Source organism: Microplitis mediator, chromosome 8 (genome assembly GCF_029852145.1).
Source record: "Microplitis mediator isolate UGA2020A chromosome 8, iyMicMedi2.1, whole genome shotgun sequence".
In the NCBI taxonomy this organism is placed as follows: domain Eukaryota; kingdom Metazoa; phylum Arthropoda; class Insecta; order Hymenoptera; family Braconidae; genus Microplitis; species Microplitis mediator.
The window spans coordinates 62,044-81,362 of record NC_079976.1 but is presented as its reverse complement, the minus strand read 5'-3'; the positions used below and the strand labels follow the sequence as shown (position 1 = coordinate 81,362).

General features: G+C 26.2%; 5 protein-coding genes across 11 annotated transcripts; 2 read left to right on the top strand and 3 right to left on the bottom strand.

Moving 5' to 3' along the window:
* Nucleotides 1-73: 73 nt before the first annotated feature.
* Nucleotides 74-3,151, top strand: LOC130673503 (probable cyclin-dependent serine/threonine-protein kinase DDB_G0292550). The gene is made up of 4 exons (XM_057478526.1): nucleotides 74-206; nucleotides 1,296-1,505; nucleotides 1,744-1,799; nucleotides 1,879-3,151. Exons 2-4 carry the CDS (start codon nucleotides 1,497-1,499, stop codon nucleotides 3,011-3,013), a joined length of 1,200 nt encoding a protein of 399 aa, XP_057334509.1. The 5' UTR covers nucleotides 74-206; nucleotides 1,296-1,496; the 3' UTR covers nucleotides 3,014-3,151.
* A 2,441-nt stretch (nucleotides 3,152-5,592) lies between these two features.
* On the top strand, nucleotides 5,593-7,486 carry LOC130672861 (uncharacterized). The gene is made up of 4 exons (XM_057477627.1): nucleotides 5,593-5,695; nucleotides 5,778-5,839; nucleotides 5,919-6,689; nucleotides 6,778-7,486. The coding sequence occupies exons 1-4, from the start codon at nucleotides 5,675-5,677 to the stop codon at nucleotides 7,070-7,072; spliced, it is 1,149 nt and encodes a 382-aa protein (XP_057333610.1). The 5' UTR covers nucleotides 5,593-5,674; the 3' UTR covers nucleotides 7,073-7,486.
* A 1,700-nt stretch (nucleotides 7,487-9,186) lies between these two features.
* On the bottom strand, nucleotides 9,187-10,595 carry LOC130673706 (polyadenylate-binding protein 1-B-like). Of its 2 annotated transcripts, none has more exons than XM_057478856.1 (4): nucleotides 10,126-10,595; nucleotides 9,826-9,881; nucleotides 9,451-9,740; nucleotides 9,187-9,378 (listed from the first exon to the last, which is right to left on the bottom strand). In XM_057478856.1, exons 1-3 carry the CDS (start codon nucleotides 10,144-10,146, stop codon nucleotides 9,473-9,475), a joined length of 345 nt encoding a protein of 114 aa, XP_057334839.1. In that variant the 5' UTR covers nucleotides 10,147-10,595; the 3' UTR covers nucleotides 9,187-9,378; nucleotides 9,451-9,472. The 2 variants fall into 2 exon arrangements, with proteins under 2 accessions (XP_057334839.1, XP_057334838.1); XM_057478855.1 differs by having other exon boundaries at nucleotides 9,196-9,356.
* Nucleotides 10,596-10,726: 131 nt separating this feature from the next.
* LOC130673709 (signal peptidase complex subunit 1) lies at nucleotides 10,727-11,905 on the bottom strand. Its single transcript, XM_057478858.1, has 3 exons — nucleotides 11,747-11,905; nucleotides 11,507-11,566; nucleotides 10,727-11,436 (listed from the first exon to the last, which is right to left on the bottom strand). The coding sequence occupies exons 1-3, from the start codon at nucleotides 11,789-11,791 to the stop codon at nucleotides 11,251-11,253; spliced, it is 291 nt and encodes a 96-aa protein (XP_057334841.1). The 5' UTR covers nucleotides 11,792-11,905; the 3' UTR covers nucleotides 10,727-11,250.
* A 429-nt stretch (nucleotides 11,906-12,334) lies between these two features.
* LOC130673703 (prestin-like) lies at nucleotides 12,335-18,411 on the bottom strand. 6 transcript variants are annotated; one of them, XM_057478846.1, is made up of 16 exons: nucleotides 17,985-18,411; nucleotides 17,672-17,742; nucleotides 17,399-17,589; nucleotides 16,424-16,627; nucleotides 16,088-16,195; nucleotides 15,858-16,019; nucleotides 15,650-15,760; nucleotides 15,382-15,566; nucleotides 15,145-15,309; nucleotides 14,035-14,139; nucleotides 13,823-13,956; nucleotides 13,419-13,758; nucleotides 13,074-13,346; nucleotides 12,817-12,993; nucleotides 12,624-12,750; nucleotides 12,335-12,559 (listed from the first exon to the last, which is right to left on the bottom strand). In XM_057478846.1, exons 4-16 carry the CDS (start codon nucleotides 16,467-16,469, stop codon nucleotides 12,369-12,371), a joined length of 2,124 nt encoding a protein of 707 aa, XP_057334829.1. In that variant the 5' UTR covers nucleotides 16,470-16,627; nucleotides 17,399-17,589; nucleotides 17,672-17,742; nucleotides 17,985-18,411; the 3' UTR covers nucleotides 12,335-12,368. The 6 variants fall into 6 exon arrangements, with proteins under 6 accessions (XP_057334829.1, XP_057334828.1, XP_057334831.1 ...); XM_057478845.1 differs by having other exon boundaries at nucleotides 17,676-17,742; XM_057478849.1 differs by lacking the exon at nucleotides 16,424-16,627 and having other exon boundaries at nucleotides 12,336-12,559; nucleotides 17,676-17,742; nucleotides 17,985-18,410.
* Between the last annotated feature and the right edge of the window lie 908 nt (nucleotides 18,412-19,319).

The following is a 19,319-nucleotide window of genomic DNA, read 5'->3' as shown; positions in this document are numbered from 1 at the left end:
AATTATGACGATGATTATTATTAGTTTCATCGTCTTATAGTTGGGTGTAATGGGATAAGGAATTGTTGCTATTATATTCTGACCAACGGTGTAACCAAGTACTTTGTGTGCTTACACTTTTTCCCTTCGAAAGTTGTATTAAATTTTCTAATTGTTATTGATAATAATACATTTATAAATAAATTTTAAAAAAATTAATGTGAAAGGTATTTAAATGACAAATGAAAGAATTTAGTTATTGTTATATATTTTATGTGAGAAAAATATTTTCTTCCATAAAAGTCAATCTCTAATTACTGTTGTATTCATTTATTTCATTATTATTGTTATTATTTTTTTTTTCATTTCATTAAACTCAAGTTTAAGGTAAAATTTAATAAGCGTAATTATAAATATTGTCAGTTTTACTTTCATCAAGTTTTGCGCTTGACCAAAGAGAAAGGAGTTCGATGTACTCATCGGAAATAAACTAATAAGAGTAACGACTTGATAAATAACCAGTAATTATAATTAAAAAAAAAAAAAATCGAACAAATGAAATAAATCTTTGTGTTAATACATGTAGTGTAGATAAATGCATATTACACATGAAAAAAATTTTTATTTTATTTAAATTATTGATGATGTGGATGCATAAAGGATTAGATACTGTATGATAATTTCACCTTTTAAATTATATTTCCATATGTTATCTCGGCATATTAGATTCTAAGATAAGAGATTAAGGATAATTGAGATAGTAACTGTCAAGGGAAAAAAAAATTTTTCAATTTATTGTATTTGTACTTTTTTAAAATTTATTTTTCTAATTCTCTATTTATTGTTAATGATAATAAACCTTTAATTAACTTGAAAGTCGTTTATAATATTTACACATTAAATAATTGTGTCATTAAGTACATATTCATGATTTATGAGGAACAAAAAGTAGAAATTTTATATGAATTTAATAAATAAAAAATAATTATATATTTTAATGTGTAAAATTATTAACAAATAATCTAGCAGATAAAATTTAAATTAAATAAAAAAAAAATCATAAATAAATCGAATTGTCCAATCATCATCATCAAGTTTTAAATCTTATTAAACAAGAATTACTGCTCTTCGTGGTTGAAAAATTATTAATTTTTTTTTTAATCGTTTACATAAAAATATAAATATTATTCACACTAAATAAAAATAACGACGATGATGGTTAATAATTATGCGATTTTATCTAAATTAGGATCTACTACTCTAGCAGGTAAATATAGACCATCAATGTACCGTAAAATATATATATACTTTTATAGAACGTATAAGATGAGAGTGGGAGGATCAACGATCCTTCTCTTTTTGTAACGATTTATCTTCTATATAAAACAAGTGTCTCAACAGGAGTTTGCTTAGTAAAATAAATTACTCGTCAGAGCTCTCAAAAGCGCTCGCGCTTCATTCAACTATTTATATTATACATTATTCAAGTTTATCACAATTAGTTTTGTTAACAAAATATGAAACTTGTAAGTATATTAAAAATTGTTTTTACTATTACTATGATACTTATATTTATTATTAATTAATATTTATATTTATATAGATTAAATTAAATTAAATGTCATTTATTTATATTGACCAAGAAATTTGTTATTTATTCAAAAAAATTAATTGCACAAAAAATGACGTTCATGGTAACGTTTAACGTCTTATTTATTTTATAAAAAATCAATTTATGTTTTTTTTTCTTTTATTTAATTACAGAAAATATCAATTTGCATACTACTAACATGTACTCCAATAGCTATTTGTTTAGCCCAGTAAGTAAATAAATGATATACTTAATTAAAAAATAATAATCTATATACTTTTTTAAATATAATTTTAAATATTTTACAGAAAAAAAATGGTTGTTATAGTACCACGTCAAGTGCGTCGTGCTGCAGGATCACCATGGCGTCAATTTTCTCGTCATCCCCAATTTGTTGACAATGAAATTTTACAATCAGCATCAACACGCGGTCATCCTAATCCTACAGCTTACTTACAACCCCCATATAATTTTATTAACACTAAAACTCCTTTTCGTTTGAACAAAGACGTTATACCGCCTCCATCGCCACCACCATTATTACAACAACAACAACAACAACAACAACAATATAACAGTGTTGATGACAATTTAAATAATCACGAACAAGTTAATCATATATTAGTACCACATGGCAAAAGAATAACTCATGGTATATCATTTGGTAAAGGTTATATACCTCATGAATCATTAATGTATCATCAAACTAATAGTTTTTTATCGCCACAAGATAATCATTCAGCACAATCAGCAACGCAATTGACAACTCAAAACCATAATGAATATTTTCATAATAATAATAATAATAATAATAATAATCATGATGATTCAATGAATGAAAAAACAATCAATGAAATACAATCATTAATTTTAAAAGCAAAACAACTTGGACTACTTGCTAATGATGATTATTATTATGGTAACAATGAAAAATCATCCATAAAACGTGGGACCGATGAATCTATTTTAAATAATAATAAAGGATTTGTTATACATGATACACTAGTCTTTGATGATTATAATAAAAAAATAACAGAGTTGGCGAAAAATTGGCCTAGACATTTAACTTCATCGGGATTTAACTTAAATAACAATAATTATGATAACAGCTATAAAAATTTAGGAAGAATAAATGTAGCAGAATTATCTCAACATTTAACAGGACACAATATTAATTTCGATAATTATGAATCGATTAATTCTTATATAAACCATAGTCCTTCAGGATATGCAGTAAAAGAACAAGTTGAAGATATTCCTCAAGATAATACTCATCGTTACAAACCAATTGTTCAAACACCCCCAAATCAAAGTCCTGTTGCTACAGCAGCCGCTATTATTGCTACTGGCGCACAAGTTGTACCACATATTGAACATGAAAATTCAAATTTAACTCCTGGTTATTTTTCATTACACTCACCCTCTACGATTTATAATAAATAAATTATTTTAATAAATATAAAGGGCATTTGATAAATTTAATGTTGTATATATATATATCACTACCAAAGTTCAAGTCTGACAATTATGTTATTTTTCTACTTTCGATGAGGCTTATGAGTATTTTTTTTTTCAACTATTATTATTTATCAAAATAAATTTTTATGATTATTTTATTTTTTTATACTTTTTAATAGTAATAATAATGATTGTAGTATTTATAAGTAATATATAATAATAAATTTACAATTAATTCTGCTCAATTTATTTATGTTTCTTAGCTTCAATTTTTTTTTTTTTTTTCAATTATTACATTTGAAATCAATATAAAACCAAGTAATTATAATTAATAATTTAAAAAAACAAAATAGATTGATTATTGGTGATTATGTTGATTATTAACTTGATACGAATGAATAAAAGCTATTGAAGATGCATATATAGTATATACATACAAGTAAATGGCACTTTCGCTGAAGCGGATCAACAGTGTTTGAAAGTCTAGAAAGTTCTTGCAACAATTTTACTTTTCGTTTATCCTAATCTCACGTCCTTGAATAAATTATTTAAAACGGAAAAATTTAATTTTTTTGTTTTAATAAACTTTTAATTACACAGTCTACGATTGGGTTGAAAAATATAAATTTAGTATTCAAATTAATTTTTATTTATTTGATAAACTAAATGGAAAAAAAAAAAAGTTTTCATTGCTAATTATTATTTAAAAATAAAAAATATTTATATGTGCGTATAAATAAATTAAAATAAGAAAGTAAATATACATCTTTAGTTGCTCATGACCATGAACGTACGAATAATATAACTCTTAAAGTCAGGTACACCATGTGTATAAGAACTCTTGGCATTAATCTTCGACCTGAAGAGGTCGGCGAAAGGGGTGAGAGGGGTGAGAGGGGTGAGAGTCCGAGTCTTGTTGTTGGTTTCCCAGACAAGATTCTGCAGTTCCACACACACATTCAAAATGTGAAAGAGAAAGGAGGATTATAAAATAGCACTGGGAAGAAATAATAATAATATCTCGATGTTTTAAACTATAGAGTAAAAGAAAATTATAGCAGGAAGCAATTGACACCAACTTTAAGGATAAACAGAGAGAATAAAAATTTTATTGATTTCTTAAAAGACAAAATTTTAAGAAAAATCCCATCACATCAAGACTTTTCAATTAAAGTTTTATTCGAATGACTGTCCAAACTATTTAAAAGCAATAATAATTTTAAAATCTTACATTTTATTTAAAAAAAAAAAAAATGTGAATTATTTTTTCTTTAATTTTTTTTCTTAAAATTATATAAAGCACCTGATGATCCAAAGAAGGAGAGAGTACATATAGAAAGGGAATTGTAACACATCATCTCTGTACACTGCATCTCTTCTCCCACGATTCACTTACTTTCTATTTCCTTGTCTCTCAATACAACAACTCAGGTTCAATTATTTTTTTTTTTTTCAAATAATTTATCCTGAAAAAATATGCATTTTTATATTTTCTTAAAATATATAATTATATCTCAACCGATTATCAATCATACTATTTTTTGTATATTAAAAAAAAAAATATTGTACATACAAAAAAAATTATTTTAGTAACGAATACATGTATGTATACATCATATCATTACATATAAATAAAAATTCTTTTTAAATATATATTACCATCATACCCATAACTTTTGTATAATAACTTTGTGTATAAAGTGAAAAGTACTCATAATAGAAAGTAATCATTACTTATATCGCTCTTGTCCATTATTACACTCATACTCTATTTTAGTAAATATAATAACTAATAACACACGAATACTCATTACTATTATTTATTAAATGTTATAATACATTTTTAGTTATGGCTAGACATAATAAATGACATCATTACATATTACTTATTTATTTTATAATGCATCAAGTTTAAATATAAATTTATATATTTAAAGTTAAATTAATTGTATTCATTGTTATTTTTTTTTTTTTTTTTATAGAAACAATAAAAGTAATATATATTTCTAAATGAATTATACTCTAATATGATAAGATGAGAATCAACTAGCATATCGAGGTATATAAGAATAGTTAAAGAGTAGTTTTGCATTATGGAATAAATATGTATATATATATATATATACATATGCCTGAAGCGTAATTTCTCTGGGTCATGGTCGATGTGGGGAACCAGCAACATTTCTTTCATCTTTACATCTTCCTTCCTTATTGTTATTTAATTATCTCTATATACTTTTATATCTTGTTATAGTGTGTGTTTATACATATATATTTATCATATACAATAATCTTTCCCATCCCTACTCAATACACATTAAATAAAAGTGACATAGCATATACATCAACATTACATATCACACAGCATACATATATATATATATATATATTTAATTTATCTACATATACTCTGACAAAGGCGGAACAACAACAGCATCAACAACAGGAACCTGTGTTTGCCGTCACATTTATTCCCCACTTGGTCGTTTTCTTCCTTCCCTTTGATATTTTCTCACCGTAGTATATATATAAGTCCGCAACCTCTTAAATATATGTAACAGTAAGAAAACATCTTCGGTGTCATCAAGTGCATCTTAGTAATAGCAATAATAATAAATTCATTTTTTTTTTTTTTTTTTTTTTTAAATGGCACCAAAATTTAGTATTGTAAGAAACAATTTTTTTTTGTTTATACTAAATCTTAAATTTATATTAAAATGAATATAATTTTTTAATTTTTTTTTCATAGATTATTTTTGTAATTGCCTCAATTAGTTTTAAAACTGTTATTGCGACATTTGGTAATGAACAGTAAGTAAATTCAATTATATTTAATTTAATAATCAGTTATTATTGTTGAATTAATGAATTATTATTTATAAAATTTAAGTGTACACATAAGAATACATCTACCAGAAAAACATGATGATAGTCACGGTGGTCATGTTGATCATGGACCACCAGCTGGAGGTGATCATATTGAAATAACTAGTCCAGGATTTGGTAGCGGTGGTGGTCACGGTGGTGGCAATGGAGGAGGATATGGTGGTGGTCACGGTGGTGGTCACGGTGGCGGCAATGGAGGAGGATATGGTGGTGGTCACGGTGGCGGCAATGGAGGAGGATATGGTGGTGGTCACGGTGGTGGTCACGGTGGCGGCATTGGAGGAGGATATGGTGGTGGTCAAGGTGGTGGCCATGGAGGAGGATATGGTAGTGATCATGGTGGTGGCAATGGAGGAGGATATGGTGGTGGTCATGGTGGTGGTCATGATGGTGGCAATGGAGGAGGGTATGGTGGTGGTCATAGTGGTGATTATGGCGGTGGTAACGGAGGAGGGTATGGAAGTGGGTTTGGGGGAGGACATGACTTTGGAGGATCAGGAAGCGACTCATTTGGAGGTCATGGAAGTTTTGGAAGTAATTACAGCCCACCATCACAGAGTTACGGTCCACCTTCTCAAAGCTATGGATCACCTCCTTCTCAAAGTTATGGGTCACCTCCATCACAAAGTTATGGAACACCTTCTCAAAGTTATGGATCACCTCCATCTCAAAGTTATGGATCACCTCCATCTCAAAGTTATGGAACACCTTCTCAAAGTTATGGATCACCTCCATCTACCAGTTATGGAGTACCTTCTTTAGGATTTGGTAGCAGGTTGTTTATCTTATATAAATAAATTAAATATTTGATAAAAAATTAACGTATTATTGTTATAATTATTATTATTTAAAAATTTTTTAAGTGGCCACGGAAGTTCAGGAGGTAATGGAGGTCATGGAGGATTTTCAGCAAGTTTTGGAGGAGGTTCTTCAAGTTATTCCGGAGGTAATGGTGGTTTCGGTGATTACTCCTCCGGTGGTCACGGGGGTCACGGTGGTCACGGAGGTCACGGAGGTCACGGAGGTCACGGAGGTCACGGAGGTCACGGAGGTGATTCTTACTCATCAAATAGCCACAGCGGTTCTGCTTCTTCTTCATTCAGTGGTTCTGACTCTTATTCTTCAAGTGGTGGTTTTTCAGGATATCACAAAAAGTAAAAGTCGTATCGTTGAATTCTTGAAGCTATACAAAAATAAAAGAGAGTCTCATTACGTGCGTCCATACATACATACATACATAATACGATGAATCACTTAACTTGCTATTGTAATATCTTCCTTCCTTTCTTATTTTCTCTACAGTATCGATATCAAAACCTGATATTCAACAATAATAATTAAACAATATCGACAACGACTATTACCAACACCACTTTTCTTCTTGTATCGGTCTCGACGCATTGTCATTAATACACACTCCTTATTTTAAGTCATCATATTTTAATTAAAATTCTTCCGGTTTTTTATTTTATTGTTATTTAATTTTACACAGATGTTAATGTTTGTTATCTTATTAGTATTAATTATATGTAAAATATTTTTTTACCATTGTACATATTTTTTTAGCAATAAAATATTATTTTTAATTTTTTTGTTTAAAAAACGTTTAATATCTCTATTATTTACTCATTTTTTTTTCCTTTTTGCTTGAACAAAAAAAAATTCCTGAAAAATTTCACTTAGAATAATTAAAAAATTTTATATTTTAATTAATTAACAAGCTTAATGTAAATTAACTCTGATACAATACCACATATATTTATAAAAGATAAATCTGGGAACCAGAATTGTATGTGTATATATTTAAAAAAAAAATGTATATGTATATAAATATATTTTTTATTGTATGAGAAATTAAATACTCGAAGAAGTGGAAAGTACTTAAAAGGTGAAAGATGTGTCGATCTATAATAAATATATATTCAAGTACTTTTCACTTAAAAATAGTAGTAATTATGTACTTAAAAGTACTCTATTCTGATGATAAACGTTGTGAGTGTATTCTGCGGTGATTGTTTGTTTTTGCTTGTGAAAGCCTGATGATCCTCCATGTCCGGCGATAACTGGGTTATTTTAATAATAATATATTAATAAGCAAACAATCGTACAAGATTTAATTTTTTGAAAAAATAGTTAATTTATTTATTAATGATAATGTGTGTTGTATTTATTTTTATCCATCAACTCTTATTGAATAATTAATACTCTGAATATAAATAGATATATATATGTATAATACATGCCAATGACTTTTAATGTGTGTTCTATGTACATATTCTTCAATTATTAATTATCTATAAAAATTTAATTGAATCTTAAACTTTCCCTTTTAATTAAATCCGCGGACGAATAACTATATACATATTTTTATATGTATTTAATACTTGTATGTGTTAACGGTCGAGAAAATAAACAAACTATAATAAAATAAATATTGCAAGTGAGAGTATATAATATATTATTATTTTCACAAGATCAGGAAGATGATGGAGGTAGAGACTAGAGACTAGAGACTAGAGAAGGGATTGTAATGTTACTACAATATAAACCCGGAAATTTCATGTTGTTTATGCGTTTTACTACCGGATATATCTTAACATTTATAAAGCCAGTCTTAGAGTGAAATTAGTTATAGTCTTTGTTGAGTATTGCTACGAGTTAGACTCGAAAATATGAAAATATTTATTATTCACGTATGTATTTAAGTATAATAAATATTTAGTTTTAAATAATGTTCCATAAGTGTAACATTTAATATTACAGGTTTTATTTTTATTTATCATCACGATAATTAATGTTGCATTGTCAGTACCAAGTCCGGATAAAAGTGAGCAGTAAGTTGATAATAATAATAATACGGAAAATACGGAAACTGTTTTTAAAATTTATAATGTTAATTAATTATGTTACAGCGTTCATATTAAAATTCATGTACCCAAACACATTCATACCCACCATCATACAGTCCTTAAAAAGGTTTATATACCTATAAAAGAGGAACATCATGAAGAACATGAAGAACATATTGTTCATGAAGATCATAGTGAAAAACACGCTAATAATGATAATAAATATTTTGATGATGCGTGGTAGTGATAATATTTTTTATCTTATTTGTTGATATTTTAATTTATGTTTTAGTTTTAAATAAAAAATTATAAATAATTTTTTTTTTGTTTTTAAAAGACAAAAAAAAATTTTTATTATGTTAAAAATTTGTATAAAAATAAAAATATAATTACAAATTTCAAGTTTCAACAAACAATAATTCAAATAAAATTATGTACATTTGGTATAAAATAAAAAATAAGTATAAAATTATTATTATTATTTTTTTTTTATTGCACCTACGATTTGTCCCTCATTTTTTTTTATCCAAAGCTTTTCTTTTTATATATTATTCTTGATTTATTGAAATGTTCTTTGAATACTGACGTCGACGCTACATTAAAAAAAAAAAACCTCTGTTGAATAATTAAAATTACTATTATTAAAAGTTAAGCTATAATAAAAACAATAAAAATGTTAAAACTTACTTAAGAAGAAGAGAGAAATTATTCACCACCATCCCTTTGTGTCATCGAGCCATTTATTTTCTTCCTCATGATGATGATGCTCAGGAATGTGAACTGGAACGTGAACTTTTTCGATAACTGGTACATGAACTTTTTCAACAACTGGATAAGGTACAGGTACATGTACTTTTTCAACATGATGAACTGGTACGTGTACTTTTTCTACATGGTGAACTGGATAAGGAACCTTTTTCACGTGATGATGATGGACTGTATGTACTTTGTAGGGTACATGAATAACGACATGTTTACTGATAAATTTAATAAAAATTTTTTTATTTATTATAATTATTGCTTTTAATTAATTTATTATTTTATTTATTGATAAACTCTTACTGATGATCATAGCCTGGTGCAGCCAAACCAACAGCAACAACACCAACAATAATAAACTAAAACAATTATTATTAAATTATAATTATTGAAATAAAAAATTGAAAAAAAAAAAAAAAAAAAAAAAAAACACTATTCACTTATTCGTTAAATTAATTTAATTAATAATATATGATAAATTAAAATTTATCTCATCACATTTTTAATCAAGACACCACACGATTGTGATTATAAATTATATTAATAATAGTATATACATATTATTTTAGAATGAATAAAAATGAAATTATTAAAAATACTCACAGCAAGTGTGTGAAAGTACATGATTATTTAAAAATAAAAATTGACAATGTAGGATTACAGCCGATACAGTTCTGGTTGTTAAATGGTAAGCGATGGGTTTATAAAGCTGTTCTTGGTGCCAAAAGGCTTTCATATGGGGGGTAGTATAAAAGCCAACAAAGTAACCAGTAACGGAGGTATTACAAGTAGGGTAGGAGATTGCTAGATAATTCCTTCACACATATTAGCTTCTTATTTTATAATTACGTAAAAATAAGGAAATAGTCCACCCATCGTTACGTATTATCACAAATATAACGAATAACGAATTACTAAAACACATGCTTACCTTGCCTACCTTGCCTACCTGCTCGCCCGCCTTTCTTTCTTACTTATCATTACATATTCACCTACCACGTGCTACATGATACTCGCTATTAACAAATAAATAAAAGTACTTTCAAATTTAATAAATAAACTTATATACGTATATATATATATTTACGCGTTATAAATTAAATCAGTTACAATTCTTAAATTTTGTTTAAACAATTTACGACAATATAGGAAGTAGTGCAAGCATCATGTACAGAGAAAGTGTTTCATAATCCTTTCATATGTGTTATTTTTTTTTTATATCTATATAGATATAAAAATAATGTGTATTATACCTTTTAAACAAGTTACCGAAGCATATCGATTGCACAAATTAAAAAAGTCATCCTGCATTAATAAATAATTACACCATACATTGTATCATCCCAAATATTATTTATTTTTACTCTATTTATTTATTTACTTAGTTTCTTAATTAATAATAATAAAAAACAAAATCGTAATAAAAAAAAAACACTTAAAGATCGTTAAATTGTGAAAGTTGAGTAGTAGTGGACGTGCTTTGAAATTTTTTTTTTATTTTTTATATTTTTTCAAAGAAAATATTTCCGATGTTCTGTGACAAGAGAAAATAAAGAATTTAATCGACGATGAAAGTCGTTGGAATGAATCCAATAGCAGCTGTAGTAAATACGTAATATAATAAATGTCCAAGTATTTTTTGAATAAATTTTAAAAATAAATTAATAGTAATAAGTAAATCTTTTATTGAAAGAAATGAAAATAAAAATAAAAAAAACGGCGAAATAATTATTTTTTCTTCTTATTTTTAGGAGGAGCATCAGTTTGTTGTGGTTTTTGCCATTCGAGAGGTTTTCTCCGATACATCGGCCATGGAGGTACGGTAATTATAAGAGCCATTAAACATCCAGCAGCAAGAATGTAAAGTGCTTGAGAAAATTCTTGAATTGCATAGCCCCAGATTAAACCAACAGCCTGGGTACGTTCATTATTTTAATATCATTTTATTCAATAATAATAGTAATAAAAATAAATTTAAACTTACTCCAAATAAAGTGACAATGATCCTTGATAATTTTTCAGCTCTCGCTTGACCATCATAGTCCTGTAAAATTACAAAAAAATAATATCGTAATTATATTTATTATTGTAAAATATCGTCAGTAAAAATAATAAATGTTTACGTGGCAAATGTCTAACCTTAAATACAATTTTATGAGTATTAACTAAAAATAAATAAATAAATACTAGTTGTTAAGTAATTAATAATAATTATTAAACTTACCATGTGTGTTGGGATTGATTTAAATGATTGAATTATTGATGCCATTATGAAAAATATAAAATTTTCTAAAATAATTACAATAACAAATATTGTACACGATTACACGATGACAAGATGACAACTCTTTATACTCTCTCGGAATTCCTCGGGACAGCTCGTAATTCTTCGGAGTTTATCGGTAATCAAGAATTTATATTTTTTAAAAATGAAATTACACGAATACAGAATAAATAAAAAAAAAACACATTTGATAATACTCTTACAATTTCTTACACATTACCAAGCAGGCTTCAAATTTCATATTATTATTATAATAAAATTAAATCAATAACAGCAGGCGCGCATTAGTTGACCATTTTCAAACAAAATTTAAAACATTTTTTTCGATATTATTGTTATTCTATTCATGTTCTGACAACAATCAAGTAGAATAGCGAATTACTATTCGTTAAGAATTTAAAATGTTAAATTATAAAGATTATACGTGCACCCATGGCCATGTGTGCACAAATTATGGAAAATACTATAGAGAAAATGAAACGCTTGTGCAATCGATGTTATCATTTTTTTAAAAATATATTTTAAATTAATATAACAATATTGTTGATATATTTTTTATGATTTACAATTGACTTATACTAGTGTCTTGATCATAAATTTGCTGATACGTTGTCCGCGTTGGTAATAATGATGGAATATTAATATTTTCATTACGTGCATAATTAACAGCATCATTTACTGTTGGAAATATCATAAATATATTACTGGTTTTTTCAACTGTATTAAATTTTCTAATAGTTTCGAAAACAGGTCCTGTTAATAAGATATATATTATTATTTTTATGTAATTTTAATCAAGTAAAATTAAATTAAATACCTGAGGAACCAGCTAGATAAATCGAAACTCCAATCTTTATAAAATCTTCAATTATACCACGGACTGTTGCTACACCGGCTGAATCAATATTAATAAGCGCTGAAAAATCTATTATAAATACTCGTAGCTGTAAAAAATTAATAAATAAATATCAGAATAAAAATAATAGCAATAATAATAAAATTAAACTCACCCTTTTGCTTTCATCAGATATTATTTCCTTATTCTCAGATTTATTATGACGGTCGGTAAATTTTTCAACTGGATTTATTTTAGCAGCTTCGTAAACTTGCTTTCTAAAGTATAATTTTGTCGCAAAATTAAGACCACCAGAATAATGAAATATTTGAATACCAGGAATTTCAACCGTCTTACATAAAATAAAAAATAAATGAAATAAAAATTTATTAAATAAATAATATTAGTAATATAAAAAAAAAAAAATAATACTTTGTGATATCTATTAGTGTCCAAATAAAGTTCAGTTCCCGGTACAACAGCCAATTTACAGGTATACGGTTTAGTTGAGAGGATTATTAATTTAACAAGACAAAGAACAGCACCAACAAGTAAACCATACTCAATATCCAATATAATAACAATTAAAAATGTAACAATCCATACAATTCCATCACTCGTTGAGAGTTTAAAAAATTTAATCAAATCTTTAGCTTGTAAAAACATACCTTTTAATGCAACAACGATAATACTCGCCAATACACACTGTAATTATCATTAATTTATTTAATTGATATATAAAATAAATAAAATATTAAAATAATACACATACTTTACCTTGGGTAAAGGTTCTAAAAGTGGACCAATCCAAAGTAAAACAAATAACAATAAAAAACAGGATATTAAACTAGCTAGTTGAGTTTTTCCACCAACAGCAGTCTGGACTAGAGAACGTGATAGTGAGGCAGTAAATGGCATACAAGAAAAAAATGATCCAACAAGATTTCCAAAACCTTGTGCCATTAATTCTTGATTAGCGTCTACTTCGTAATTCATTTTTTGAGCAAATATTAATGCCATAGACATTGATATAGAATATGATACCATTGTTATCACGAAACAGTCAATTATTATCGATGGTAATAGTGATATTTGTGGTACTGACGGTACTGGAAGACTATTATAATATAACTTATAATATATATTATTATAAATATTATTATTCAAAAAAATTAATTTACCCAACAGGAATATGCCCTACGGTAATAACATTGTAACTATTATTAAGGTTCATTTTAATAGACACTACTGTTCCTATAACGACAGCCATCATTTCAATAGGTATTGGAAATCCACACCGTTTATTAACACGCGGCTAAAATAATATATTTTATTTTAATATAACTTAAATTTTTATTATAAAAAATATAAATCTAATAATGATAATACTTACTTTTAATACTTCATTATTAAATATAATTGCTAGAATTGTAACTCCAGATATTATTGTAGCGGTAATATTTATATTATCAATAGAATTAAAAACATCATAATATGTCTGTAAATAAAATAGTTATTATTATTCATAATTTATTTTAAAATTGAGTCTATATATCGCACATGCAATGGATTTATAAACGCATAGTTGTCCTTTTGTTACACGGTAAAGGATAACGAAAAAACAATCTTTTCATTTTAATTTAATTATAAAAAAATTACTGGTCTTATCTTCTTTTTTTTTTAACTTCCCGCTAAGAAAATTGTAAATTTTCAAAAATTCGGGAAGTTATTGGTTTCGGTCCGATTTACGAAAATCGAATTTCCATCAGATGTCGACGTTTCGAGGTCCTAGGAAGCTATCCTGACTAATTTCACGATGATGTCCGAGTGTATGTATGTGTGTACGTACGTACGTACGTACGTATGTATGTATGTAAATATTCATAACTCTTGAACGGATGAACCGATTTTGATCGTTGAGGTGTCATTCGACGCGGCTTGTTAATGTTCTGAAGCCGTAAAAATTTGAACTTAATCGGTAGGGTGCGTTCAGAGATATTTCAAAAATAAAATTTTTTCGAAAATGTTTTAGTTGGATAACTTTTAATGTGCTCGATGGATTGATTCCAAAATGGACTGGGCTCTAGATCTTTATAAGCCGCGTCGAATGCCACCTCAACCATCAAAATCGGTTCATTCGTTCAAGAGAAACCGTTGACGAAAGAATTCAAAAAAAAATTTTTTTTTGGTTTTTTCGAAATTTCTCAAAAACGATTCGATAAATCGATTTCAAAATTTGATCAGCTTTAGAACTTGATAAAACACGTCGATTGCCGCCTCAACTATCAAAATCGGTTAATTCGTTCGCGAGATATCGTGGGAGAAAGAAATGCTAAAAAATGGTTTTTTACAAAACAATGGCATACAAAAGTATTTGCGAGCTCGAAGAGCTCGAAAATGTATTCACAATAATGTTTTCGAGCTCAACGAGCTCGAAAACAGCGGGAAGTTTTGGGGCTGGCCCGCAGGGTCAACTGACAGACCGATTTTTTTTTTTACTTACGTAAACAACTTTAAGAATACCACGACGTTTTATCAGTTCAAGTCCTAAAAGATCTTTTATTTGGGATGTAAATACATGGACAGCAGCACCAGTAGTAAATCCACTAACAAGGGCGTCTGATAGCAATGATGATATCAATCCAAGGCGTAATATATACATTGTTAACTGAAATATTATTATTTTTACTATCATTAATAATAATATTATTAATAATAATAGAGAAAAAAAAAATAGAACCTGAATTATAGAAACTCCAAATGTAACAACTGTTGCTACTTCTAATGGTGAATACTGTGGATTGTCTGTTTTTTGTAAAGTATCTATTGATAATGATGAATTATTTGTTTGATTTTGTTGTTGATTGATATTACTGTAAGTTAAAACAACTTTTCCTGTCATCATACAAATAACGGCAAATGTTCCTAATAAAAAAAATAAAAAAATCATTTTATTATTAATACTCAGTATATTTAGAAGAACAAAAAAAAAAAAAAAAAAAAATTACCCATTGAATTATGTCGTGATGTTCCAAAAATCATATAAACTAAAACTGGAAAAAATGCCATGTATATTCCAACAACCGGTGGAACATTTCCTAACATTGCATAAGCCATTCCTTAAAAAACATATTTTTATTTTTCCTATTAATATTTAAACAGAAACAATTATTTATTTATAAATACAATAACAATCAAGATAATTAAAATTCTTACCTTGAGGTATATGCATAACTGCAACAGTAAATCCAGCTGCAATATCACCGAGAATGTCTTTTTTCCATTGATAATTTGGTAGCCAATGAAATATTGGAATTGATTTTTTCAACCATGAATTTATTTCAAAATTTTTGTATTTATTTATTACTGATTGTCTTACTAATAAATAATTAAATTTTTATTAAATAATAATAATTATTATTATATTTATAATTAGATCCACTTACTAGATTTATCTGGTTCAGTGTAATCATAATAACGATCAAGATCTTCTTGTTGGTAAACTGGACGTCGAATAATAAGTTCTAAATTATTTGTCATCTCATCACATTTATCTTAAATATTTTTAACAAAAAAAAAAAAAAAAACAATATTATGTTATTTAACAGTAATGTTAACTGCTTTGACATTTTTAAATATACATCTAAAAATTAATCTTAGGTACATTAATTAAGTTATGATTACTTAATGATTTAATATAAAAAATATATTTAATTAAACTTAAAAAATAACAAAAAAGATAAAAAAAATTTGAAAAATTTAATTTTCCTTAATCTGCTTACCACCGTCATATTTAATTTTATTGTCAAATAATCGACAAGTCTCCATATTGATTTATTTAAAAGTTATAATTAAAGTGAAAGTAAATTTATTTTTATCTCGTCTTGACAACTCGAAAAATAAAATAAATCACTGATATTGTAGGAAAAATACACCACACGTCGATGATAAGAATTAATCAACTCCAAATAGTTGTCCAATACGTACTACAATACATTACGTTTTTGTTTTTCAATTTATTTTTATTTATTACTATTACTATTATTATTATTACTATTGTCATTAATCAAGTGAGTAAGTTAGTGGCGATTACACAATAACATTACTAAGTTGTAAAGAGATGCGTTGATTTTTATTCATTTGTATGTTCACGCGACTATCAATTCTTCAAACACTTAAATAATTTATACATATATATCTATATATTTATTAATCTGAGTGGGATTGACGACGATTGTCTTAACGCTCTACTCGTTTTAAATCTTTACATCGCTTATATATTATCTTTTTTACATTACATAGATTTACTCTATCATCTTGTCCTGTGTATTATGTCTTTAGTAAATCTTGTGATATATTGGATTTATAGCTACTATATAATTTGTAATATGTGCATTAATTTTTTGTGTTTTTCTCGTTCACGCTATCTTATTAAAAATTATAATTCAAGAGCCCAAACAATTAATGCTCAGAATTACAATTAAAACAAATTATTGTTATTTTTGTTGTTATTATTATCATCATCATCGATTATAAACTCAATATTAATAGTTTATAAAGTTTTTTATTAATAGACATAAGTTATAATTTATTTTTTTAAATATGATTGTGTAATAATTTTTTAAAATAATGTCCAATATACAACTTATTTATAAGATTTTTTTTTACCGTGTACATTTATAATAAAGTAATTTATATTTATCTATATTAGTGTAAATAACAAGATTTTAATTATAAAAAAGTATATAATATTATACCTGTTACACAGCTTATTCCACAAGAGACGTTTGAAAACTGCACTATGATATTTTTAGTGAAATAAATTATTAAGTATAGGGCATGAATGTCAATAAGTCAAAGATTTCTCTGATCTTGAATAATCACGAGCTTGTGATTGTTGTTGTTCTTACGAAATTTAATTACTTTGTCCGATTTAATTTTGTTCTTACTATTACAAGGTCAAAACATAAACTTATAATCACAATAATAATAATGTTATAATTTTTATTTTTTAAAAATATATTTATTACCCACTTAATTGCAATTGATTAATTATTCTTATCCTCAATGTTCTCAATTTTAAAATTTGTTTAAAATATAACTTCAAGGCCCAATGATTACATTATACAGGGATATACAAAATAAGAAAAAATTAATTAAAATTATTTCAAAATAAACTTAAAAAAAAATATAAAATAATTTCCAATGCTATAATATATGATACTTAATTATAGTGGCAATAGTGATAATTAATATATCCAATAAATAGAAACAAAGACTGCAAGTGCATTGTAATTCAAAACATATGAGTTAACATTAATTGAAAAATTATAATCCACTCACCTTATTAAGGTGAATTATAAAATGATATGTTATTGTATTAGTATTTATAATAGCACAATTTTTTATGTATACTAAAACTTGTAACACTCAACACACTAAGTAGTAGTCAATGATGTAGCAAAGCTAATTAGTATTTTAAAATTTCTTCTACTTAATACAAGTACAATCAGGAGGCCGTACACCTTTCACGTAGTCAACTCAGTGATTAATATAAACTGATGGCAATGACAGTAAATAATATAATATTAACTGCTTTTAAATTTATATATTCTAAAAATTTACTCAAGATTATAATTTAATATCTAACATTAACTTTATCAAACATTAAATCTTGATTAAACCCTTAATTAAATATATATTTAGTAATATATTAATTTAAAAAAAAAAAACTTGAAAACTCATACGATGTTTTAATTTACGACCGATAATTTTTACGAGTGGTTAAAAATATATATACAGTAAATAAAATTTATTTTTTTATTTTTATCGCGGAAGATTGTTTGATCTTGGCACACTACTTACTGGTGCACTATATCCACGTGACCATGGCCGTATATACAAATATATATTCTGCGTGTATTTGTATTTTTTTTATACAAAGACCTACTTATTATATTATTTTCAAGTACAAACTCGCGCGGTTTACTAAAAAATTTGATTTATTTAAATATGTATTATAATATTGTGATTTGTGATCACAGGAAGCAGTAGTAACTTTATAATCGTATCAATAAATAAATAAATATAAACAAACAATCAAACTTTTATATATTATATTCAAGTTTAGTTACAATGATCATTTTTAATGGATCAATTAAATTAATAATATTAATAGAGAATATCAAGTAGTTTATCATTATTAAATAGTATCTCAAAAAAATTAAGAGAGACATGGGAAGATTATGATGATCCAATATTGGAGATCCCTATTAAATTTACAAACATCGACACAAATATGTCTAGTATGATGAAAAACTACCATCCGAACCAGATTACAATCCAATATTAGCTGGTCCTTTTATATAATCGACAACAGATTCAAATATTAATAAATTATATATCTTTTAACTCAAGGCAGTAATTTAAAGGAGTCCTTTTTTAAAAATTGGGATATTAATAAAGTTATTTTTGATATTGGACATTATTTACATTCCCATAAGTTTAATGATTTCGATCGTCGTTACTACAACAACAATATTAAAAATTATGAAAATGTGGGTAATCGGTTATATAACGAATTTACAAAACCACCATTAGAATCATTGCATTGGGAAGTTTATAAATATTGTAATAGTGGTTTCTTCAATTGTCTTAAAAACATTGACAGTATTGTTA